The 18,490-nt window shown below is 41.6% G+C and overlaps 1 protein-coding gene across 1 annotated transcript in view; it reads left to right on the top strand.

Moving 5' to 3' along the window:
• Nucleotides 1–5,727: 5,727 nt before the first annotated feature.
• The window catches only part of NUP205 (nucleoporin 205), an 86,139-nt gene continuing 73,376 nt past the window's right edge, over nt 5,728–18,490 (top strand). The window contains exons 1-4 of the mRNA XM_025929641.2: nt 5,728–5,864; nt 13,622–13,764; nt 14,987–15,158; nt 18,052–18,196. Coding sequence (XP_025785426.1) covers nt 5,837–5,864; nt 13,622–13,764; nt 14,987–15,158; nt 18,052–18,196 — 488 coding nt within the window. The 5' untranslated portion in view covers nt 5,728–5,836. The remainder of the gene's footprint in view (nt 5,865–13,621; nt 13,765–14,986; nt 15,159–18,051; nt 18,197–18,490) is intronic.

Genomic DNA, 18,490 nt, shown 5'->3' with positions numbered 1-18,490 from the left:
CCGACGCGGGGCTCGAACTCGTGGACCGCGAGATCATGACCTGAGCTGAAGTCGGGGGCTTAACCGACTGAGCCACCCAGGCGCCCCTCATCTATATTTCTAAGCCTTGTCCAGAGAAGTTGTTGCAGCCCAGTAAATACTAAACCCTTGCCACTTTTTCACTGATCTGTTCCCCCCATTTCCCACCCCCATACACTTTCAAGATCATACAAAATCCTATCAAGTGCTACCTCCTTCATGTAATTTTACCTAATTTTCATTTTCCAGAGTCCAAATAAGAGATAACTGTCCTTATTTTAAGATCTCAAAGCACTTAGTGTATACATTTAAAACTCAACTAGTTGGGACACTGAGGGACGTGACAAGTAGATCAGTTTAACTGGGGCACAGGGACGCCTGGGTGGCTGTCAGTTAAGCCATCCGACTTCGGCTCAGGTCATCATCTCATGGTTCGTGAGTTCAAGCTCCGAATCGGGTTCTTTACTGTCCTTGTGGAGCCTGCTTCCGATCCTCTGTCTCCCTCTCTCTGCTCCTCCCCACCATTAAAATTTTTTTTTTAACTGGGACACAGTCCTTACCCCAACCCCAAAGAAACCACATTGTTTACTCGCTGCATGCCTCCACTTTTGCAGTGGGTTTTTTTTAAAAGATTTTATTTTATTTTTTGAGTAATCTGTACACCCGATGTGGGGCTTAAACTCACAACCCAAGCGAGATCAAGAGCTGAATGTTCTACTGACTCACCAGCCGGGCACCCCTGCAGTGCACTTTTGGTTAAACTAGTTTTTAGTCATTTACTGTGCCTCCCTTTAGCATTTATTTTGCCTTAGAAATAGTTTATTTTTATTTTACGATTTTAATTTAATTGTATTATTTTTAAAGTTTATTTCTTTCGAGAGAGACAGAGACAGCACGAGTGGGGAAGGGGCAGAGAGAGAGAGGGCGAGAGAATCCCAAACGAGCTCCTCACTGTCGGCACAGTTTGACAAGGGGCTCAAACTCATGAAGCTGAAATTACGACCTGAGCCAAAACCAAGTTGCTTCACCAACTGAGCCACCCCGGTGCCCCATCATTTTTTTTTTTAATTTGAGAGAGAGAGAGAGAGAGAGAGAGAGTGAGCATAAGCGGGGGACAGGGGCAAAGAGAGAGAAGAGAGAGAGAGAGAATCCCAAGCAGGCTCCATCCTCAGCATGGAGCCCGACATGGGCCTCAATCCCACGACCCTGGGATCATGAGCTGAGCTGAAATCAAGAGTCAGATGCTCAACCGATTGAGCCACCCAGGTGCCCCCAAAAGCTCATACTTTGAATGGATGAGTGTATAATTCATTTTCTCTCTGTCACTGCTCCCCTACTCCCCCAGGTCTTCCCTCCTCTCTGTCTTTCCCATCTGTGTCTCCTCTTCTAGCTTCTGTCTGTTTGCCCTTCTCTCACCCTACTTGGCATTTCAGGGCCAGCTCCTAAATCAAGAGTGAGACACGCAACCAGTCGAGCCACCCGGGCACCCACCCCTGTGCCAGGCACATTCTGAACACTTTACAAATAAGCTTGTTGAAAACTTGGGGTGCCTGGGTGGCTCAGTCGGTTAAGCATCCGACTTCGGCTCAGGTCACGATCTTGCAGTTTGTGGGTTCGAGCCCCGCGTCGGGCTCTGTGCTGACAGCTCGGGGCCTGGAGCCTGCTTCAGATTCTGTGTCTCTTTCTCTCTCTGCCCCTTCCCCACTTGTGCTCTGTCTCTCTTTATCAAAAATAAATAAAATATTAAAAAAAAAAGAAAACTCTTCAGTGAGGTTACTAATATTATCATCCCCATTTAGAGTTGGGAAAACTGATTCAATAAGGAGGGCTTCACAGGTCAGTGAGGGAAACCGAACTTGAGGCCAAGAAACCTGGCTCTAGGGTCTGTACTATTAACCACAATTATATGTGCCTTCTTTTTATTCCGGTAGATCACAGAAGCATGAGGCTCTGCAAATCATCTTTTTCTGAATTGTAACTGCAAGCCAGAGATGTGGCAGGCGCAGGGAACCTAAATATAAGAAGACACAGTTGTTGCTCTCTAGGAGTAAATCAGTTGTGTATTGAATATAACAAACCATAAAAGTGGAGCTTAAAACAATAGCTGTTCACTTACAATTCTGGAATCTGTGCTGGGCTCACTGACCCTGTTGCAGTCAGCTGGTGGCTCAGGTAGGACTGGAGGAACCAAGATGGCCTTATTTGCATCTGGAGTCTCAGTGGGGATAACAGGAACAGGTGGAGGCTGGCTCGGCTTCTCTACTCTCTCCACTTGTGGTCTTTCATTCTCAAGGAAGAGAGTTCAGCTCCCCGTATATGATGTTCAGGGCACCAAAAGAGGAAAAGTTGAAGCAGCAACACCTCTTAAATCCTTGGAACTTGCCCAACTTCACTTCCACTGCATTTTTTTGGCCCAAGCAACTCTTTTTTTTTTTTTTTTTTTTTTTATTTTATTTAAAAAAATTTTTTTTTTCAACGTTTATTTATTTTTGGGACAGAGAGAGACAGAGCATGAACGGGGGAGGGGCAGAGAGAGAGGGAGACACAGAATCGGAAACAGGCTCCAGGCTCCGAGCCATCAGCCCAGAGCCTGACGCGGGGCTCGAACTCACGGACTGCGAGATCGTGACCTGGCTGAAGTCGGACGCTCAACCGACTGCGCCACCCAGGCGCCCCCCAAGCAACTCTTAAGGCCCACCCAGATTCGGTTTGGCAGATGATTACACGCTAGCTTGAATTCAGGGATGTGTGATTCATTGGGGGCCTTTTAGTAACCATCTTCCGCAAGGAGCTAACAGTTTTAGTGGAGAGACAATCGTCATAGCACATCGGACTATGATAGGGGTGGTTAAGAGTGCAATACGGATGTAGGGAAAGAAACCCCTAGATTTCGTCGGTGGAATCAAAGGTAGCACAGGGAAGCAGAATTAACACAGGCCCTCAGCTTTGGAAGATGGATTATATTTGGAAAGTTAATTTAGTGGGTGGTCAAAGGATAGGGAAGGAAGGGCATTCGAAACATATAGAACAGCAGGTGCAAAGATATTCCTATGTGGTACAAGGAAGCATGGTCTATTGGGAAATAGAAAATAGTTCAGAATGATCAGCAAAAAGAGCTTGAGGAAGAGTGAGGATGAGGAGGTTGAAGAAGGAGGCTGAATCAGATCAGGAAGTGGCATGAGTGCCTTGCTGAGAAGTTTTCAAGGGCCGTGTGGCTGGCCCAGTGGGTAGAGCATGTGACTCTTGATCTCAGGGTCCTGAGTTCAAGCCCCATGTTGGGCATGGAGCCTACCTTAAAAAAAATCCAGAAGTTTTCAAATATTACTCTTAGGTGATAGGTCATTGATTAGTTTTGATTAGAGCAAGTACATAATCTGATTTGTGTATTTGAAAATCAATTTGACGTCCATGAGAGGAGGATGAGATGGAAATCAGGAAGACCCGTGAGACGGCTATTGCAAAATACAAGTGTAAGGAGCTTGACCCGAATGGAACAATGGCAACAGGGTGCAGAGCAAAGAAAAAGGGTTCCAGAAATATCTATGAGATAGAATGAATAGGATTTGGCCATTGAAGGAAACATACAGAATGACTCCCAGATTTCTGACCTTGGCAATCGACCGGATACAGGTGGCAGAATTTTCAGAGGAAAGTGCTAATTTGAGTTTCAGATTAATTGATTCTGAGATGGCCGTGTGACAATCAGTAGACATGTGAAGTTGACATGCTTGATATACAAATCTGAAGCCCGGGAGAGGGGACTGAACTACAGATTGAAATACAGAATTCAGCAGTGAACAGCTGGTAGTAAGAAGCCATAAGGTTTCCCAGAGAAAGCATGTGGAATGAGGAAACAAGCTTGGGAATGACAGAAAGAGCTACATCTAATGGGTGAGAGGAGGAAGAGAAGTCCACATAGGAAACATAAAAAGAACTAGAAAGATAGGACGAAAACCAGCAGGTACCCCGTAAGTCAAGGAGAAATAGAATTTCTAAGAAACTCTTGGGGTGCCTGGGTGGCTCAGTTGGTTAAGCGTCTGACTTCTGCTTAGGTCATGATCTCATGGTTCTGGGGTTCGAGCCCTGCATCGGGCTCTGTGCTGATAGCTCAGAGCCTGGAGCCTGCTGCGGATTCTGTGTCTCCTTCTCTCTCTGCCCCTCCCTGCCTCACACTGTTGTTTCCCCCTCAAAAATAAACATTAAAGAAACAAAAGAATTTCTAAGAAATTCATAAAAGTGCCCATGGAATTAGTTGACCATCAGTGACCACACTGAGAGCAGTTTGAGGAGAGCTATGATGGCAATATCCCAATATCCCAATTGCTATGGATTGAGGAACCTGTGAAAGAATCCTTGTAAGTGTGATGGTGGGTGGGAGGAGTTGCGGGAAGTTGAAGTGTTTCTTCATCGAAAGCAAAGTGATCTACTTAGAGGGAAGTGTGTGGGCATGCAGGGAGGAGGGGGGTTTGTAATAGTTGTGCTGAGAGAGAAAATCTTTAAATGCCACTTTGCCAAGTTTCTGCTCAATATTTTTCTCACTTTCACGCTAAACTTCGGGAAATATCGCTTTGCCTTTTCATTCTCTCTTCCCCTTCACTCCTTAAAAACCACTTTGATGGTAGTCTGGCATCTGTGTCTATATATAAACAATGACTTTCAAACAACTCATCAGTGACTTTTGTGTTCCACCTAATGTACATTGTGTCACTGAATACTATTTGTTCAAAAGAATGAATATGTCTGCTTTGATTGTGTCTACGTTATGTAATTCTGATTTCCAACAGTGAAATAGAAATATAAAGTCTTATTTCCTCCCAGCCTCAGTGGAATGCTAGAGGAGTTGACAAACTGAAATTGTAAGGCATGTGGAACATCTCTGAGAGAAGCAGCTATAATTACACCATTTACCTAGCGGGATTGTTTAGGGGATTAAATGAGATGACATAATAATTATTACCTTGTCCAATAATGTCAAATTTGTAATAAACATCTGGCATATGGTAGTAAATGGTAATGACTATATTTTAATCTGAAAATTAGCAAACTAAAATTTAATAATTGAAAAAAGATCCAGATATTTGGGGGTGCTGAGGTAGAAAAATATTTGGTATTTATGAGATGATCTGTCTGGAAATTTCTTCAAAAATATCACTTGTGTTAGGGGTGGAGTACAGGAATTGGCCACGTGATTGAAGCTGGGCGTTCGTTATTCTACTTTTGTATACGTTTGAAAATGTCATAATGAAAAGTTATCATTTGTTTCACTTTGATTTGTTTCAGTCTATGCAACTACGTTGACGCAGTCTGCTTGACATACTGAAATGTAATGAAAACCTAGTTTGTAACTGATCAAATAAATGGCTTTTTGAGATTTAGATACCTTGCACCCCACTACACTTCTCAAAGTAAGAGAGAGATGCAAGGAATATTTCATTTGACATAGAGATAATGACTTGAGTTTACGGCTTTTTTAATATCATAAAGAGCCGTAATTTCAATAATTAGCCTTCTGTTGCGCTTAAACTTCATTTATCATTAAAAAGAAACTACAAGTCCCAGAATGCACTGCACGACTAACGTCATATCGAGGACTTCGCGTCTCGGAACGGGTTGCCCTCGCCTAATTTGAATGAGAATATCGCGGCGAAAATTGACATATGTGACCTAGGGCAGATTTTTAAGTCTTCGTCCGCCGGAGTGTGTCGAGCGTGCCATTCCGAGACAGCGTGGTACCTCTCTGTTCAGGCATAGCTTTGGGCAGCCTCACCCTTTTCTGGGGCTTCCGTGCGGCAGGAGGGCTCCGTTAGTGGCCTCCAAGATGGCGACGCTGTTGGCGGTAAATTCGGGTAAGGGCAACCGGGGCAGAAGGGAAACTGTGGGGCAGGGCAACGTCCGGTTCTTCAGGGAGAGATCCGGACTGTGAGGTTCCTCGCAGTCCAGGCCTCCACTTTGGGATGGTGTCTGCTCTTCCCTCGCTCTGGGCCTAGAGTCCCACCCCTCTCCAGTTTGAATGGCGCGCGTCGGCGCTGCGGCTCCAGTCCTCGAGTTGGGGTTTTAGGGTGGAGGCAAGGAGGCTTGGTCCACTGGAACCCGGCGTTCAGTCTCTTGCGGCCCGGGGCTGAGCCTTGTTCCTTCAACTCCCCACTCCATTTTGTGTCGGTGGCCCGGATTTCGCCAAGATACGCAAGTCTCCGGCAGTGAGGCCGGAGGACTCGAGATAATGATCAGTCAGGAGCGCAGGCTGAAAGCTAGCACCTCAGAAGGCAGCGCAGCCCCTCAGGGATGTTGAGCGGTCCTGTAGGAAGGGAGGATCTTGGATTATGAAGTCTGCAATCTGGAAGGTGGCTGGGGCGGGGGTGCCACGGACTCAGCAGGTGACTCCCAGCTCTGCGCATGTGGGGCGCGTCCCCGTATACCCCTCTGCCTTTGGAGCAGATCTGGGCGGGATAGAATCCAGAAGGTGGTAAAAGGACCTCCGGAAGATTTGGGGTGGGTTCTCTTTTGGTGATTCTCAACTTTGGGCGGTACCGCCTCCAGAATCTTTTGAAAGAGTTGGGTGCATTTTGATTGTCACAATTCCTGGCGCCTAATGGGCGGGGCAAGGATGCCCCAAATCCTGCCCAGGGTAGAGAGGTTCTGAAAGCGGAGAATTTCCTGCCCAGAATGAGGTTAGCTTCTTCGGTTTAATTAAGAGCGTTTCTGTGTGGTAAGTGCTAGTAGAGAATCTCACTCGAGTGAGAGTTACTGGGCCCTTTTTCTTTTCCTGTCTGTGCAGTCTTTTTTTTTTTTTTTTTTTTTTTTTGGTGTATGTGTGGGGGTGCTCGTTCTACTTTCCACAGGACTGATATCCTTGTAAAGTTGTCTAAATGTGAGTTTTTCAAATCAAACCATTTCAGAAACACGGTCATAAATTATTTTATAATGATGAAGGATTGTGTTTGTTGAGCACCTGGTATGTCCCAGTCACTGTACTATGTATCCTATTTGCATTGTCTCATTTAATCCCTTTTGTACATCTGTGGGGTAGCTGCTGTTAAATACAGATTGGGAAATAAAGGCTTAGGGTGTTTAAGTAATTTCCCCAAGGTTGTACAACAAATGATGGTAAGCCAGTCTTAGGTACTTAAACTACAAGTGCAACCTAATTCATTTTATTACATCAAGTTTATATGCATATGGATGCTGGTAATGAAGTTCTGTTCTTAATATTACTGTCCCAGTCTCCTACCCAGATGTAATCATAAAAGCAGGGCTTGCATGTTGTATGTGTGGTTATATCCCTTCTTTAGTACATGTCCCAAGTTACTATCAGTAAACGTAAATTATTGGAGAAAGGAAGAAAAGGAGTTACCCACTAATGCAAAGAGTATACATTGTATAATAAGGACTTGTGACAGGAGTGTGTAATTGACACCATAGAAAAGAAACATTTTTCACAGCCAACAGTCAGAATAAATTATATATATATATGTTATATATATACGTATGTATGTATATGCATATATGTGTATATAAACAGCCATAGATGTATGAGTGGGATAAACAAAACGTAGTATATACCTGGAATGGGATATTATTTGCCCTTAAAAAGGAAATCCTGTCACATGCTACAACATGTGAGGACGTTCTGTTAAGTGAAGTAAGCCAGTCACAAAAATAAATACTGTATGATTCCATCTGTATTTGGTATCTAAAGTAGTCAAATCTCACAGAAACAAAGAATGTTAGTTACCTGAGGGAAAGGGGAAATGGAGAGTTGTTAAACGGGTAGAGTTTCAGTTGTGCAAGATAAAAAAGATCTGTACATCTGTTGTATAACAGTGTGAATGCCCTTAACAGTACTGAGCTGCACACTTAAAGATGTTTCAGATTGCAGATTCTGCGTTAGGTGTTTTTTACCCCACATGCGTGCACGTGCGCTCACACACACACACACACACACACACACACACACACCCCACACAGACGTAGACAGGGGAAAATAGAGGTTGTAGCGTCTAAGACCTATGCTTGAGTTGCAGCTGCATGATTTACTGGTATTGTGACCTGCATCCTCCCAGCTGAGTGGTCGTACAGGCTTATCGTAAGCAACCAGGCCTTCCGAGGCAGTCTGGTCACCCCGTCCTGTTCAGAGCAGTGACTAGTTCGGACCTTTTCCATACTCTTGAAATCTGTAACTTCCGTCTGACCCCTCAGCCTCCTAGTCACAAACAAAATAGAAGCCAATAGGCATGAACTCTCTGTTCACCCCCAAGCCTAGAACCCTAGATGTATCTGTACCCTTTTTACCCATTTCCCTGTATCTAAGTTAAATCCCACCTTTTATGCCCTTCTCCCTGTTACCCTTCTCTTTCCATTTACCTTCCCTTTTGATCTTTTTTCTTTACCCCCTCTGGCCACTGGCAGTCATTGGCTAGCCCCTTTTGATCTTGATCTCATGCCTCGTTCCAGTTACCGTCCTCTTACTCTTTTTCACAGTTAGACCTTTCAAGATACTTGTCCCTATTCACTGGTACCATTTCCATACCCCTTCTTCCTCTACTCACTCTAGTCTCTTCCCGTCCTCGTAAACAGCTCTCAGTAAGGTTAACTTGCTTTTCTGTTTCACTAAGCACTAAGCAGACATTTAAAGTCTTTATCTTGTTTGATCTTTTAGGGTGTAGACCAACATCCTTAACGTGGGCTAGGGACCTCTGCTTGCTGTGCTGGTTGCCTCCCTTACCTACCCTTGTTTTCTGAACTCTAGCGCTTGGCTTGTTCACTTCTTTGGGAGTGCAGTGTACCCTTTTACCATGGGAACCCACGCTGTCCTCTCTTCTGGAATGCATGTCTTTACCTGCTACCCTTCAGTTAACTCCATTCTTCATCTTCAGATTTTGTCCTAATCATCACTTACTCAAGGAATCCTTGCCTTCCCTGACCTCCTTGACCAGGTCAGGTTCCTCAATTTCTATGGTCTCTTGCCCTGGGTACCTCTCCTTCATCGCACTTGGCCGCGTTCGACATTACCCTTATGTCTGGCTACATGATTACTGTGTTTGGTGCCTACACTGTAAGCTCACCAGTACCTGGTACGTGATAAATGAGTGAATAAATGTGATTTACCGATGTAAATGATTTACTTACTACATAAGTAGTAATTTGGAAGAATTTATAGCCTCTTTTCATTTGTAATCACAGAAAGATATTTATGAAAATTAGCCAATGAAAGACAAACCAATGAAAACTCTTTGTTGCACTTACCTTCTGTGGTGGATTGATGTTAATGACAGACTTAGGATGCCAGTAGACATGAGGCTTTTGGTAGATTTTTGACCAGTTAATGGATTCCTCCTTGTCTCCTAAAAGGGGGGCAATTTTTCTCTGGAACTCAGTCAGCTTATAATGCTAAGTATGCTTAATACAAAGAAATTTATTGGTTCTTCAGAGGTTCTGTTGTATATTGTTAACTTTTAGAAAAGAGAATGTACTTTTGTCAGCAATTTGTTAGAATTTTTATTTATTTATTTATTATTTTTTTAATGTTTATTTGGGGGGGGGGAGGGGCAGAGAGCAAGGGAGACACAGAATCCAAAGCAGGCTCCAGGTTCTGAGCTGTCAGCAGCCAGCCTGACACAGGGCCGGAACCCACAACCATGAGAACATGACCTGAGCTGAAGCCTGATGCTTAACTGACTGAGCCACCCAGGTGCCCTGATTTTTTTTTAATTAATTAATTTATTTTAAGAGAGAGGGAGGGAGTGGCAGAGAGCGTGAGAGAGAGAGTCCCAAGTAGGCTTTGTGCTGTCAGTGTGGAGCCCAACATGGGGCCCAAACTCACAAACCATGAGATCATGAAATGAACTGAAATCAAGAGTTGGATGTTTAACCCACTGAGCCACTCAGGCACCCCTGTCAGAATTTTTAAATACCTGTGGTAAAGCAGATTTCAAGTTGGCCTAGGAGTCGTTTTTGATACCTTTTTTTTTTTTTTTTTTTTTTTTTTTTTTTACAGATTTTACTTTTAAATATATCTATACCTAACAGGTGACTCAGACTCACTACCCTGAAATCAAGAGTCACATACTCAACTGACTGAGCCAACCAGGCACCCCTTGATACCTTTCTTTTGTACCCCGTGCCCATCAGTTACCAGTTCTGGCTCTTCTAACAGGCCTTTTCTTTTGGTTTGACTGCCCTCATCCTCCTTTAGGTTGCATCACCTTATTAGCGGCTTACCCACCAGCATCCTTGGTTCCTGACACTCGGTGTTCTACTTAATCCAGCAACCACACCAGTGCCCTGTAGTATGAGTTTTGTGTTGTCACGTACTACTTGAAACTTTTTCTACTTACTAATAGGAAAAATTCCATCTCGGCCTGGAATCTGAGGCTCAGACCTACTCTATCCTTTGCAGGTATCGAGAGCTAAGAAAATGATCTCTAGGGGAGTCAGCTAGTCATCAGCCAACTAGTACCTCACTGTGGTCTACAGGATTTAGGGATTGGGTTCTCGTTTTGGCAGGCCTGAGCTCTTATTTGTTAGTGTATCCAGAGTTGATTGGATCCTAGTCATTGATTTTCTCTAATCAGACTCAGAAAAGACAGATATGTAAACTAGTATTTCAATTTATTGATCTTTAATGAGAAGTGTATCTGCATGGGTACTCATGTTGGTTGGTCAGCACAGCTTTTACTCTAGAAATTTACGTAATAAATGATATTTTTTAATCAGAAGATTGTCAAGAATGGAAGCAAAGCAGGGAGTGGACTGATTACTCTTAATGTGAGGTCTAGACCTGCTGATTCCCATCTCCCACATCCCCACACCAAAGACCTATGGCTTCCTGCCCTCCCCTTCAGATTAGGTTAGGCTAGGTTCTCCCTTTTATATGTTCTCCTAGCAGTTCTCCATCATCTTTTATTATATTGATCATTGTATTTTGAATTCTGTGTTTAATGTCTTTCTCTGTGTCAATCTCTGAGTTCCATGAGGACTGGCATACTGTCTATCTTGCTTGGTCTGTAGTCCCTGGCACATAGGAAGTCCTCAGTAAATACTTGTTGAGTGAATGAATGATGTGGTTTGACCAGTTTAGTCTATTCTTCACCATGCACATTTTCCCCCTTAAAAGAATTTTCCCAATGCATTGTCTTTTTATGACAATATTGCTTATACTACAGTGAACATTTAACACATTTAATTAGGTTGCATTATCATGCCGTCTTACTTCCCTGGTTTGTTTGGATTTGTGCTTTCTCAGAGAGAAGTTAAACATGTTTACAGTTCAGGCTATAGATTAGTTCCACGTTTCTGGAGTGACTGATTGGTTTTGACTAGTTTCCCTTTCAGAGTCTTTATAAACACATATGGACACCATATCTGATTGTTTACAAACAGAAACTTGGGTCTTCAGGGAGTGTTATTCAAACAGTGGGTCTAAAATATATTTCATGAATTTCATAAATTTATTTCATGAATAAAATAACATGATACAAAATATCAGAGTGCATGGATTGAATGAATATTGGTATTTTATATACAACTTTTCAGTTTTATGTAGTTACTGGGTTGAGATATGGAATATTTCTTACCGCGGGTTCTAGTCACAAAAGTTTGAAAGCTGTTACTCTTTAATTCCACTATGGCTCTTTGAATTCTCTTTTACACTTTTGCACCTGCCTTTGAGCCTTAGCTCCTGCTTTCTCTTGGCTGTGCTTTGTTACCCAGATTTTCCCCAAATTGCTGCACAAGTGCAGCCATCCCTTAGAAATTCTTGACCATCATTTTGATCTTTTGAAATTCTTATTTTTTTGTGTCAACAATGATATTCCCTTTTTTGTACTATTGTTATTGAGATTTTTCACTTACGTATGCTCTGTCTCCAGAATTTGATTTTGAGGTTTTTAAAAAAAATTTTTTTGTTAACTTTATTCATTTTTGAGAGACAGAGAGAGACAGAGCATGAGTGGGGAAGGGGCAGAGAGAGAGGGAGACACAGAATCTGAAACAGGCTCCAGGCTCCGAGCTGTCAGCCCAGAGCCTGACGCGAGGCTCGAACTCACGAACTGCGAGATCATGACCTGAGCCGAAGTCGGATGCTCAACCAACTGAGCCACCCAGGCGCCCCTGATTTTGAGTTTTTAAAGATCAGATTGTTTCTCCTGTCCCCTATAATATTTTATTGTTTATTTATGGGCTGAAACATTTTTAGATAAGACATTTTTAGATAAGTGAATTTGGCTGAGTTTAGATGAATTTGCCTAGGTATGTCTAGATGTGATCTTAATTTCACTTACCAGATGTGTCAGAAATACCTATATTTATGGGGCGCCTGGGTGGCGCAGTCGGTTAAGCGTCCGACTTCAGCCAGGTCACGATCTCGCGGTCCGTGAGTTCGAGCCCCGCGTCGGGCTCTGGGCTGATGGCTCAGAGCCTGGAGCCTGTTTCCGATTCTGTGTCTCCCTCTCTCTCTGCCCCTCGCCCGTTCATGCTCTGTCTCTCTCTGTCCCAAAAATAAATAAACGTTGAAAAAAAAAATTAAAAAAAAAAACACCTATATTTATTTCAGACATTTTCATTTTCCACATGTTAGGTATAGAAGTAATATAGTTTAGTAGTTAAGGCACATTCTGGTGACAAACTGCCAGGGTTCATAACCCAGGTATCCAGTGTGTCCCTGGGTGAGTTTCTTGCCCCCTCTGCCTCAATTTCCACATCTATAAAATGGAAGAAGACAGAGTGCTGACCTCATAGTGTTCTGAAATAAAATAATCCGTGGAAAGAGCTCAGAACCATGCTCAGTAGCACATGGCAAAAGCTCAGTATTACTTATATAAATTTACAAAAGTGTTCCATATTTATGTTTTTAAAAAAAATTTTTTTTAATGTTTATTTTATTTTTCAGAGAGAAAGAGAGACAGAGTGTGAGCAGAGGAGGGTCAGAGAGAGAGTGAGACACATAATCTAAAGCAGGCCCCAGTCTCTGAGCTGTCAGCACAGAGCCTGACGCGGGGCTCGAACTCACAAACTGTGAGATCATGACCTGAGTTGAAGTCGGACACTTAACTGACTGAGCCACTCAGGTGCCCCTCTGTGTTGTTTTTTAATAGCTAGTGTCCTAGCCAAAATAAACTGCCTTTTTTTTTTTTTTTTTGAGCTGCTAAGTTTTACAAAATCTGATCTTTAGTCCCTACTCCTGCTTTTATTTGGATGATAGGGACTTGTATTTATTGAATGCCTATGATATGCCAGTCACTGTAATGTGTGTTTTACCTAGTTTATCTCATTTAATCCCTTTGCCCCTATGATGTAGATATCATCTAGTGAGGTTATTTCCTTGCTCCATGTCGTACAGCTAATAAAGTGGCAAAACCATAGCAGATATTCCACTTTCAAGTTGAGATTTACTTTATGTTGTATTAAGCTAGACAAAATGATGCTTATATTGTTTTTGAGAAATCTGATATGTGTGCTTGTATATTAATGTTTGGTTTATAAGTATAACTCTGCATATTTAAAAGTAGCCATGATGAGTGTGACTGAAATATGTAGACAGTAACCTTATGTTATTTTCCACATGTGTGTCATATTTGATGCTGGTTTTATCGATTTTTTCTTGAAGCTGCTAGTCTGTGGGGTCCGTACAAAGACATTTGGCAAACAGTGGGAAATGCTCTTTGGAGAAGACAACCTGAAGCTGTCCACCTTCTTGACATGATCTTGAAGAAACACAAACCTGACTTCATCTCACTGTTCAGAAACCCAGTAGGAAATTTTCTTTTTTGCTTCTTGGATATGCTTTTGTACTTGTCCTAGTCCACTGATTCAAGTTTTCTCTAAAACTGTAATTTTTCCTAGGAGCAGTTATTATCTTCTTTTTGTTCTCCATAGAAGTTAATATGTATCTGTCTCTAGCCAGGAGATATCTTATTAATATTTGAATGCAATTTATAAAGTGTAGTATATTCCAGAATTGTGAGTGTCCTTGGAATTTCTGACGTATAGTTAATATATCTAAGCTCAGTAAGATTGATTATTTTGTTTATTTCCAGGTACACTTTCAACATTTTAACTCTTCATAATGTTATGTAAGTTGTGTTAGCTGAACTAATGAATTCCTGTGTGTTTACTCACTGCATCTTGAAATCCCTTTCAACCAAGAAGAGAATACTTCAGTGTAGGGAATTCTTATTTGGAAATTCCTTTCCTTGCTGTTTGATAATTTTCTTTTGTAGACTAACAAGAACCGTTTGTCTTACCAGAAATGACCTTTTGCTTTTTAGCTTTTTTTTTTTTTTTTTTTCTCTCTTTAGTAGAAAGAGCCCTACCCTGGGAGCCAGTTGAGCTGAGTTCCAGTCTTGGCTCTACCACTAGAGTTGTAGGACAGGGAGGTCACCTGACTTATCTGGGCATCAGCTTTTCCATCTGTTAATAGAGGAGTTGGATTTAAATGTCCTATGTGGCCTTCTTCCAGATGTAAATTTCTAAGACTGTGATCCATCAAATAATTCTATACTATATGTTATTTGTTAACTATCTGAACCAAGTAAGAATTTTTTTGGGAATAAGACTACATTTTACATAATATACTAATAAACTATCACTAGCCCTACTGATTGATTCAACAATTCCTGTATATATTTGTTATTTCCCTCTTGAAGACTTTATGTTTTTATTTATTAAATGTATAACTGGAAAAGTTCCTTACAGACTTGAAAAATAGTATACTATTTGTGCTTTCTCAAAATTTTGTATTTCAGAGGTTAGCAGGGGCAATTATTGAGAAGGTAGTAATAGCATAAAGTGCTGGAACGAGTAGGAAGTGTTACCTCATAAAGGTCTAATTGTAGACTGTCTGATAAACAGTACTTCTTTTGTCACATTACCAATCTACCTTATCATGAATTAACTTCTCTAGGTAATAATTAAGACCTTGTCTCCAGGATACTAGTTCATCACCTGATTTTATTTATTTTTGCCATTGTAGCCCAAAAATGTCCAACAACACGAGAAGGTTCAGAAAGCCAGTACAGAGGGAGTCGCCATCCAGGGTCAACAGGGGACCCGACTTCTTCCTGAACAGCTCATTAAAGAAGCCTTTATCCTTAGTGACCTTTTTGATATTGGAGAATTGGCAGCTGTTGAGCTTCTCCTCGCCGGTAGGTTGACATTTAATTGACCCTATGGTAAGGGAGGACAGAACTATAAAGTCATTTGCTCAGGATTTATAGTGTTGTATCATTTAGGTTCCAGAGTAGTTTCTAAGGATGCAGTTTATTCGCAAAGTCATATTCAAAACATCTCCTTTTGTTTATCTTTGACTAATGGGAAGGCTTTAGTGACTGAAGTTGTGAAAGGTAATTTAACTGTTTTAAGATAGGCTTTTACATGGTAATTTACTAGCAAAGAATCATTGGCTCATCTCACAAATTTTATAGCACAAAGAATTTATTGTCATAGAATGAGTAAGAAAGAAAGGTCACTGCTTTTTTGGAGTTTCTTTTTGAGGTGGGGGGGTTCAGATAAGCGAATGGGTTAAAAATAAGAATTTTAATAATACTACTAGGAAGAAAATAAAACAAGGCAATGGGCTATAGAGAGATGGGGGACTGCTAGAGGGCAACTCTAAATAGGGTATTTAGAGAAGGCTTCTCTGGGACATATGACCTGAGACCTCCATGATGATAGGGTACTAGAGTTGTTGGTGACCCAGACAGACCAAGCAGCAAGTGCTTGAGGTGAGGCCAGAGGCACACTATAGAATAAAAAGACCATGGATAGAAGGATGCAGGAGCCTCACAAAGACAGGGAAGGTGAGGGAGGGTAAGGAGAGAGCAGGAATTAGATCACATTCAGTCTTGCAGGCAAGGAAAATTATTTGGATTTTATTCTAATTGATTGCCATGGAAAGTTGCTGACAGGGGCTTTAAGCAGAAGAGTTACATAATCCAGAAAAAATTTGAAATTATTTCTCTGGCTGCTATATAGAGAAAAAGTTGAAATTTCCATAAAGTAAGCAATTCATTTTCATTATAGCAGAGGAGCCTTGTGAAGAAGCCTCGTGGGCATTTTTAAAATTTTTTTATTTTTCAAAATTTACATCCAAATCAGTTAGCATATAGTGCAACAGTGATTTCAGGAGTAGATTCCTTAGTGCCCCTTACCCATTTAGCCCATCCCTTCTCCCACAACCTCTCCTGTAATCCTCAGTTTGTTCTCCATATTTATGAGTCTCTTCTGTTTTGTCCCCCTCCCTGTTTTTATATTATTTTTGTTTCCCTTCCCTTGTGTTCATCTGTTTTGTCTCTTAAAGTCCTTATATGAGTGAAGTCATATGATGTTTGTCTTTCTCTGACTAATTTCACTTAGCATGATACCCCCCAGTTCCATCCACGTAGTTGCAGATGGCAAGATTTCATTCTTTTTGATTGCCGAGTAATACTGCATTGTATATATACATATATCTATATACCACATCTTCTTTATCCGTTCATCCATCGATGGACATTTGGGCTCTTTCCATACTTTGGCTATTGTTGATAGTGCTGCTATAAACATGGGGGTGCATGTGTCCCTTCGAAACAGCACTCCTGTATCCCGTGGATAAATGCCTAGTAGTGCAATTGCTGGGTTGCAGGGTAGTTCTATTTTTAGTTTTTTGAGGAACCTCCATACTGTTTTCCAGAGTGGCTGCACCAGCTTGCATTCTCGTGGGCATTTTAATTGAAAAAGTTTCATATGTTTAAAGATGTCATGTGGCTTCCAAAATCCTTTTTGACCTAAGGCTGCATTAAAAGTAGTACGGTATTGGGGCGCCTGGGTGGCGCAGTCGGTTAAGCGTCCGACTTCAGCCAGGTCACGATCTCACGGTCCGTGAGTTCGAGCCCCGCGTCGGGCTCTGGGCTGATGGCTCGGAGCCTGGAGCCTGTTTCTGATTCTGTGTCTCCCTCTCTCTCTGCCCCTCCCCCGTTCATGCTCTGTCTCTTTCTGTCCCATAAATAAATAAAAACGTTGAAAAAAAAAAATTTAAAAGTAGTACGGTATTGAGAATGAGGAAGGTAGTTTTTCCATTCTGGGATGGAAATGTTAACTGGATATGCTTGAGTTTTAGTTTAACTCAGAACTTTGATTTAACATTTATTTTATTTTTACCATGGGCCAGGCACTGTGTTAAGGCTTCAGGAAGAGAAGCATGAATAAAACAACTAGTGTGAAGGAGCTCATAGTCTAGTAACTGGGAAAGACATGGGGACAAATAATTATGACACAATTAGGTGCATTAATGCCGGTTTATGCAAGATTTAGTGATGGTCCAGAGGCAAAGAGATTAAATTGAATTGACCTCAGGGTGTACAGAGAAGTCTTCATAAAGATCATGCGGCCTAAGGTAGGTGTTGAAATATGAGTAGGCACATGTCGAGTAGAATAGGTGTGCATTCAGGAGGACGAAGGGCATCCAGGCACAAGAAATGGCCTGCACAGAAGTGTGAAGCAGTGAAATGAATTTGGGGACGAGAGAGAGTGGACTGATTGTGCTACGGGGAAAAGACAATCTTAGGAAATGAAACTGAAACTAAAAAAGACAAAGTGGAAATTACTCAAAAGAGAGCAGTTAAAACGGTGAGGGAACTGGAAACAGGAAAAGTTAATTTTCAGAGAAAACTTGAGGGGAAGAAACGTCCAAATATTGGAAAGATTTCATGTGAAAGAGGGTAAAATGGGCATTAAACAACATTGGATTCAGTGGACAGTAGTGAGACCAAAAGATTGTTCCCCAGCACATAGAAATCAGAGATAAAGGTGAGATTGAGCGTTTGGGAAATGGTGAATTCCATTACTACCAGTGTCCTGGCACAAGTTGGATGGCCTCTTGTAGATGTTAGGGAAGAAGGAAAACAGTAGATGGGTGTTTGAAGTAGAGGACCCTTAGGGCCCCTTGAACCCCGAGGTCCTGTGATTTCTTTGAACTGAACGTTGGCATAGTCATTTTGGGTCTCATCCTAAACACACACGTGTGTATTTACTAAATTGTTTCTCAACTCCCTTTTCTAGGAGAGCACCAACAGCCCCATTTTCCTGGTCTCACCAGAGGACTAGTAGCTGTTCTTTTATACTGGGATGGAAAGCGGTGCATTGCAAATTCCCTGAAAGCCTTGATACAGTCTAGACGAGGAAAGACGTGGACCCTTGAACTCAGGTCTGTTTGCTTCTTAGGATTTCAAGGCTTTATTAAAAATTATCTGGATTTATTAATTTATTATTAGAAATAACGTAAATTTCTCCTTCCAGTATGTATAATTTAAGTAAGATATGTAACATAGCCGAGCAATAAATACTTCCTTATTCTATAAAGAATAACAGATTAAAGCTGCTTTATTTGTTAACAAAAAATAAGTATGCTTACAAGTTTATTGATGCCTAGTTATCTAGAAAGAACTAAAAGAGCTGGGTTATAATTCATCCTGTTTTGTCCAGTAATGTAACATTATTG

The sequence above is a fragment of the Puma concolor genome, chromosome A2 (assembly GCF_028749965.1).
Source record: "Puma concolor isolate L17-30 chromosome A2, mPumCon1.1.hap2, whole genome shotgun sequence".
Taxonomy (NCBI): domain Eukaryota; kingdom Metazoa; phylum Chordata; class Mammalia; order Carnivora; family Felidae; genus Puma; species Puma concolor.
The sequence above is the reverse complement of the archived record's forward strand: the minus strand, read 5'-3'. Positions and strand labels throughout refer to the sequence as shown.